The 8,065-nt window shown below is 41.4% G+C and overlaps 1 protein-coding gene across 10 annotated transcripts in view; it reads right to left on the bottom strand.

The window, feature by feature from the left end:
* Positions 1–8,065, bottom strand: part of ZNF516 (zinc finger protein 516) — a 186,062-nt gene that overhangs the window by 19,880 nt on the left and 158,117 nt on the right. Inside the window, exons 4-6 of one of the 10 annotated variants that reach the window (XM_080578643.1) lie at positions 7,803–7,907; positions 6,827–6,894; positions 6–468 (exon numbers count right to left, since the gene is read on the bottom strand). The exons of 7 other annotated variants lie outside the window; for them this stretch is intronic. In XM_080578643.1, coding sequence (XP_080434769.1) covers positions 439–468; positions 6,827–6,894; positions 7,803–7,907 — 203 coding nt within the window. In that variant the 3' untranslated portion in view covers positions 6–438. Of the gene's footprint in view, positions 1–5; positions 469–890; positions 6,443–6,826; positions 6,895–7,802; positions 7,908–8,065 lie in introns of those variants that run through there. 2 more of the 10 variants (XM_080578635.1, XM_080578642.1) reach the window with 2 other exon arrangements.

Here is an 8,065-nt window from a genome sequence, read left to right as displayed (position 1 = left end):
TGTAAGAAGGAGAGAGGGAAAAGCTCATTCTCACCTCCTCGCCTTATCCTCTCGCGCCTGCGTCGCTGCTCCCGCTCGCAATGTGTCCAGCGAGCCCTTCTGGCGCTCGTTACCTCGAATTAGCATCACGCACGTTCGCTTGTTTGGGCCCCTGCAAGGTCTCTGACGGACCAGAAGAGCAAGTGATAGCGTCTGATGGAGCAATGCAGAAACAGTTAAGGACATGGAGGGAAGGAGGCCTCCAAAATGAGGAATTTTGTGCTAGCCAAGAGGGATTCAGAGCTAGACCAGAGTTTCAAAAGGGCTGAAGCTGGAGGTCAGAGAGGCCGCTCGGAGAAGGAAAACTGAATTCTTGTGCAGGTCTGTCAAAAGTTAAGAAGGCTTTTTCTTCCCCTTGTCATCTTCCTTTTAGGTTTTTTAGCCAATTTTCATGAATAATTACCACGTGGAAAAAATAGAAGGGATATTCTGAAAATCAAGTGAAATTAAAGATAACATCATGAATAAGTGGGAGCCTGCAGCTCCTGAGAAAAGCTTTAAAATGACATTTAGAACATCACTGTCGGAACAATGCAGTTTACAATCCTGATCCTAAAACAACATGGCAAGATTAATCTTACATAAATGCATTATCCTTAAGCTAAAGTCTTGATGAAGTGAAACAGACCATTTTAAATTAATGCAACATAAAATACGGCACCCATGTAAAATCCAAGCAAGTTTCAAGCTGTGCCTATGGCAGCCCTAGAAATAGCTAAAGAAAGCACAGCTCTGGTTGACATAATGTATTAAGTGCATCTCTTTTGTTAATAGATTTAGAAAACTCCTAATTAAACCTGGCCCGAGATTCATGACATTTACCAGTCAAAGTTTGGTTTAAGTCGGAAAGATTTGCAACAAAATTAAAGAAAAAAAAAGCCGCTGTACAGACCGCAGTATATTTGAAATGTAGGAAACAGTAACTGAATGAGAGATGTGATAAAACTTCCTTAGTTGGATGCTGAATTTCCTGCAGTAAACTAAGAAAGATGCTTTACATTTTTGCACGGCTACATCATGCCTGAGAGACAGAACCACAGTTCCGAGAGGAGGCATTCATCATTAAAACATCTCGTATCGAACCAGCTCCCCGTACACGGGGGAGCACGGCAGGCTTCCTCCCAGCCGGGGGAGGAGAAGAGGGGAGGGCGGGCGTCTCGCCCCAGTTTCCCTGGGTAAGAACCAAAAAAAGGGGGTAATTCGGGGTGCTTCTGTGGGACAGCTATCCGGTGGGGTGCCAGCAGTGGCGGCTTGCCCTGTGGGTCCAGGCACCACCCGCCCACAGACCGTGCAGCATCAGGGGCATGTGAAAGGGACGATTTTTCTTCTTTCCACCCAACAGGGATCCACAGAGGGGGACAGGGCTGGGGATGCTTCCCCGTTGGCCACTTTAGCGTCGAAGAACTCCTCCTCCTCCACAGGGAGGCAGGTTTTCCCGCAGTGGCACTAGTGAGAGGGAGAGCTGAAGTCTACAGCGCTTGGTTGAAATGCAGCGTTAGCAAATGCGAGTGTGTGGTTTCTGCCTGGAGAATACCAGCGAAAGGAGGACAAAGAAAGCCTCCCAGAAATGGCCTCCCCATAGCAGAGGAGGCTGCAGGTGGGTGGAGGCAAAGGATGTTTCCCTGGGCAGGAGGCTTTGTGTCTGCAAAAGCCCACCCAGTGGCTCACCCCATAGGCACCCAAGGAAGTAGAAGGTTCCTCCCCATTTCACCCATTCACAGTAGGACCAAGGGCGGGTTTTCCAGCAGATCAAACACTACCCCATAGCCTTTGGTTTTGTGATATGCTAGCACGCACATCAGTTTTTGAACCATCTGATACACAGCTGGATTGAATTCTTCCTGAACTGCAAAATTTACCATTTTAAAAAGTAAGCTTTCTTCACTTCCAGAACTTCAGAAGGAAAAAAAAAAAAAAAGGCAAAAAAAACAAGCCCTTTTTGTGTAGATGAAACCTATAGCTTCCATGCCAGAAGCTGTTTTAATTTTGAATTCTGGGGCGTTACACCAGTTAACTAGAAAAAGGGAAAATTAGTCTGTGCACATTTTAATATATTGGAGACAGCTGATCACATGACATGCCATTGAAATAAATTGCAATAATCAGTTTGGAGCATGGACACCTTTTCAGTTTGCTGGAAAGGGGAAAATGCAGGGACAAGACCTACAGCTGCTAATCCTGTCTATAAGGCTCCGAAACTGATGGATAGCTAACACATGCATATTACTCGGATTCCAGTACAGCAGCCTCCATGATTCCTTGATTGTTTGCATTATAATCTCCATATGTATGAACGAGACAAATTAGGTTGCCATTTATTTGTTCATTATCTATTATTTTGATTAATGGAATTCTTGTTCTCAGAATAACTATTTAAAAATAACATTTGCAATAATGAGGACTGAACTATTAATCATGATCTTTAGAAGAAACTCCACAAGGAACTGGGACAAGACATTTCATATGAACAAATGTCATAAATAGGACTTCTAACAGACAGTGCCAAAATTTCAGATCCAAACAAAAACACCAAGCCAATGGTTTAAATAACTTTTTTTTTTTTTTCGCTCCTCCCCTTCTCCCTCCAGCTGCTTTACTGTAGGTGGACTATAAACACACTGGAGGTAACATGTCCCCAGCAAAGGGATCCCAGGTCCCTTTGCAACACAGATTTTTTTCTTGATGGATTCTTCCAGTCATCCAAATTCTGACTACTCACATCATTATCTCAAGGTTGAGCACTAAAAGAAATATTTTTAAATAGTCATAGCAGAGAAAGCTAAAGCTCATGGACTCCTCAATGAAGGTGTTATGCTCCTGTGATTCAGAATCTGCTGCACACACCTCTTTACCATGAACAACATCCAAAAAGTGTAGTGTCTGTAGTTCTTTCACAGAAAAGGAGGGTCATTGCCTTCTGGCACGTGGAAAGCTTTAGCCAGAAATATCTGTGATACCAACGGTTCACTTTTTTTCCCTAGCTGGTAGCTTTTGCTTGATTTTCTACGAGTAAAAGGATGCTTTTCTGCAGAGGGTGCTGGTTTGAGTTTTGGGGGTTTTGCTTGCTTCTCTTGAATAAAAAGCAAATGTGTAGAGAGAACTATGGATGTACAGATGTACTAGAGTGTCTTTGGCTCCAGCACTGTAAATATGCTTCACATATATATATAGGCTCTTAATTAGACAGAACTCTTGTTGCTAACCAGTAAATTATGCCTTCAAAAAATTCAATTACTTGTCCTTTAAAATTTTTAGAGCATATTTTTTGACTTGTCACTGATAAATCATATTTCTAAAGCGGGCCACGTTTTTATATGCTTTTAAAAATACAACAGGTGATGTTAAATATGAGGCATACGCATTAGGCACTGCCACCAATGCTGTTACCATTTTGCATGAGCAGGCTACAGGTCAATCCTTGTGCCGCTGAATGCACTTGGGAATTGGGCTACTGGCTGCAATGTCACAGAATCGGGCAGTTCCTCTGAAACGACCCCAAGCTTTAGGAGAGCTTTGCTTCAAGAGCTGCAGCCCCTTTGAGATTCACACTGGTGCAGGGACCCTTCAGAAAGGGAGCCAGCTTTTGTCTTGCTATGTATAAGCGACTGGAGTGTGCTCCCGGAATTCATGCTTACTAAATCAGGTCTTTGGATGCTGCTTAGTGTATTCCAAATTAAGATACATATTCATCGTGGATAAGCAAGCTTAATTATGGATATATTGGGATATTTAGCATTTATAAGAATATTCAGAATATTCAGTATGTTTAATATGGCAGCATTTCAAGAGAATCTGCATGACTTTGCACAGATTGTATTGACTTGGGGTATATAATAAGCATTTTTTGACCTTTAGACAAGGAAGACTAAGAAATATTCTAGAGTTCAAGAGAAATTCATCTGATGGATTTTTTTAAGCATTCAGGTAGAAGAGAACACAGAAAACAATGTTATGAAAGAAGTATAAACAAAATGTAGGAAACAAGGTATTTATTTCATTGGTGCTAATGCCAAAGCATGAAATGCAGCCTAATGCTATTATCATCAAAATCGTGTGTGTGTGGAATTCTTCACACACTCCTATAGGTGGCCTACTTTGCAGTACTGCTGCACACCTGCATCTCCTGTTAGCAGTTCATTACCCTGAAGTAGGTTTCCTATTTGGACACCTAAATATAGATTTAGCTGGCTCATTTTTGAAAAAGCCTGGCTGCAGACCCTATTTTTAACATGCGGAATTAAAATTACTCTGTGAGAAAACTGCTATATAATGCAGCACCATTGTAAGCTACTATGCTGGGGAATTTTAAAAACCCTACATAACCTTCTTTTATAAAGGAAACCTTTAGAGATGATCTTCCATGACTACTGAAGGGAATGGGGGAACTGCGAAATACTAATGTTAATATTTTCACTCTTTAGCAGACTACTCCAGGGAAGATATTTTACCTGTGAGGAGGAAACATTATGTAAAGTGAATCGTTTCCACTTAACATTAAAAAAAAAAATCCTTCTAAAGCTACTGTACGTGCTAACTATTGTTTCTTGCTCGGAGCATGTGCATGGCACTTCTGTAACTTGAACTGACTTTACACTGTAAACTCTCAAGAATAGATCTGTCCCCAATTAAAATGAAATGAAGACAGAGTGACAATGTTTAAAGTGGGAAATAGTAACATTTCCAGAGCGCTGCAGGCATTGTTCTTGGTGCGAGAGCTACTCTCTGTGCTTCTAAAGGTCCCTGCAGCTGCAGGTAGAAATGAACGTATTCCCTTGCTAAAACCCAGGGACTGTGCAGGTGGAGGCTTCTGCGGGACTGCAAAGCCTGCTTGCGATGAGAACAAGGAAAACAGCAGACAACTGAATAATCCTAACTGACACAGACACCGACAAACTGAGACACAGGCTGATACTGAAGAACAAACAAGACAAAAGAAAGGAAGATATCTCCTGGAAAAGCGATCATACTACAGCTTCTGTGGGAGAAATACTGATTGGGAAGAGACAAAACGATTCACAAGCCTAACCTCTACCCAGTATTCTGCTGTATTGAAAGATGCTGTAATTTAATCAAATACTTTGAAGACAGATTGACATGGACTGTTGTCTGCAACAGCAAACTACATTTGCTGTGGAAGAAGTTAGTCAATAAATTGTGGTGTGGCAGTAGTTTACAAAGACAAGATTATGAGTAAATTTATTGTGCAGTAATACAACCCAAATTACAAAAAGAGTCCATCTGAGCTGCCACAGCATTTTTTGGGTAGATATGACCACTTCAGAAGTTTTTGGAAATGTATTCCAACTTTGACCTTACATTGTCTTTTAGAGAAAAAAAAAAAAAGGCAAAAACCAACCAACCAACCAAAAAGAAAAACAAAACAGAACACTGCCTTCAGAACTCAATTTCAACTACATATGAGATAAACCGTGAGCATGAAAAGATGAAAGAGCATTTTCAAGGCGCTTAGGTTTATTAAATCTAGAACATTAAAATGATGAGAACCAAAGAATAGCTGAGCTAGTTTGCAGAGCTGCAGTTTTTCTCCCCAGCATATACTTTTCCTAAGATGGATGTCCTTGCACAATTTGGTTAGGTAAACATCAAAGAGGGCATTTTCAACTAGTTCTCCCATTAGAGCAGAATTTTGCTGCTACTGTCCCACAAAACCAAAAAAACCACTACCCAGAACAACATGAAGTGCTACATCATCTTGAAAACTTTATGAGGAGTTGTTGGCCACTCCTACAACCTAACTGCAGGTCAGATAATTCCTGTGGCAGAGGATGAACTCCCAGAGTAGCCTCCAGGGCAGAAAGAAGCAAGACAACAGAGAAGATGCCAAGGGTCTCCACGAAGGGTGCAGCACGTGAACTAAGCAACGTGGTGAAGATGCTTATTGAATAAGTAGAAACAGCTCCTAAACTTCATGATGGTGGGACTGATATTAAGCTGCGTTCTTTAAGCACAGCAAAAATCATCTGCAATTGCTTAGTAAGATATGGGAGGGCAGTATGTAAAACTTTTTTGTAGTAAAAATTATATTAAAAATATGGATGAAAGCAGAAGGAGTGAATGATGCTGGAGGCAGCTCCAAAATGAAAGAAAATTGCCCATGAGAAGATATGCCCTGAAACCCACCTGCCAAGCTTGACCACGGAGTAGGAAGGTCCACCTTCCTAGGTGTGACAGTAGTCTCCAAAGATACAGGACATATGAAATTTCAGCTTAATGGTTTTCTACATCACAGCTGTGTCACGTATAATTCAGAGTGCTGAGAAGCATTTGTTAAGACAGGAAACACTAGTCTAGAAAGAGGAAAGCGCACTAACTTGCACAGTCCACAGGAGCTGGAAGATGAGCCTTTCAGAGACTAGGTACTGGATATTATGGTATGGAGACTCTTCAGAAAAATACAGACTAAGCGTTAATTGCACTGCTGCAGCAGAAAACATTAGTTGTAAAAGCAAACTATTTGTAGGAATTCTTTAAATACCATCTCACTACTACATATCATTGTGCATTAGCGTTATCTATCCCACCCACTCCCCAGTAAGTCAGTAACATGTTTAATTAAACACTAACTACCTGGTCTACAATTAACTGACTCTCTATATAACAGACTTTGATAAAATGCTTAAAAAAATTAAGAGCTAAATATCAAGCAACACCATTATTATTTATACATGTTATAAAACAGTCAGTGCTTTACTGATGAGTATCACTGTGCAACTTTTCCCCAGCTACCACATTAAAAACCAAACATCCAATTAATTGTAAAACATACTTGTTTTGGGGCATCTGCGGAGGTGGTGTGAACTTCAGTACCTCGGAGTCCATTAGACTCAAACACCACTGTGGGAACAAGGGGGCTTGTTAACAGATGAACATTCAAGCTTCGTTAGTGTGTGTACATTATTTGAGACCATTACAGATTAACCACGTTCAAAAAAAGACACCAGCTACTAGCCTGTGGCCGGAAAATACCAATTTACCGTAACACTTACTGTAAGAGAGTGTGCTAATGGCAGCCTAGGGCCACTGCCCTTTTTAATTCAGACTTCAGCGCTGAAGAAAGCAATCACTGACAACATTAATTATCAGTCTATGTGTAAAGGGACCCTCTTCTTGCATTACTTACCATTTGGCCTCTGTCATTTTGCATCAGACTGGCTTATGTATGCATCATTCACACTTTTCAGAAAGAGCCCGCTAGTCTCACTGTCTCGTGCAATGCTCAGGAGGTAACGACACTGGTGGCTTTCGCCTCCCCCAGTTTCAACAACAGACTGTGCCAGGTTAAAAACGGCTGGTAGGGATTTCTGATTTTAGGACTGACCAACCGGTCTGAGGAAAATCTCGTTTCCTGCAAAAACGGTCCTGTCAACAGCAACGATGAGGCAAAACAAAGCCTTATGTTCTGCTGAAAGGGGTACTTTGATTTCAATTTGTGCTGGTGGCAACAGAATTCATTAGCATATTCATTTCTGAGTACCCTACTCTCTAATTAAAATAAAACATTTGCAAACAGACTTATCTTAAATGCATTGCAATTTTATGGAGTTCGGGTTGGGATCAGGTAAGCAATATCCGGAGAACAAGAGCAATAGTCGTAAAAATAAAAAACCTGTGTATTAGATTTAGGTATTTGAATTACTGAGGTTAACGTGGTACGTGAAACATAATTCTTGGCATTTTGTCAGCCGGATCTGAAAGAAGGCAAGCAGGAAAGGGAGAAAGCAAGAGCAAGTGTGAAAATATACCTGTGTGGGACCTCTGATGAGTCCTGAGGTGACTGGGTTGGTTAAAGCATTTTCCACATTCCCTGCAGACGCAGTCTCCTTGGCGTGTTTGTGTCCTAAGCATCCCTGTAGTTGATAGGGAGGAAGGGAGGGAGAGAGGGAGGAAGGGAGGGGGTGGTGGGGAGAGGAGAGAGGAAAGTTGAGAAGAAAACATTATGCCAGAAGAAAACATCATTAGTATGTCTAATGTGTCATTATGTGAGGCTACCTTCAGGCCCTGGATG

The sequence above is a fragment of the Anser brachyrhynchus genome (genome assembly GCF_964034855.1).
Source record: "Anser brachyrhynchus genome assembly, chromosome: 2".
Classification (NCBI taxonomy): Eukaryota; Metazoa; Chordata; class Aves; order Anseriformes; family Anatidae; genus Anser; species Anser brachyrhynchus.
This window is presented reverse-complemented; position numbering and strand designations above follow the sequence as displayed.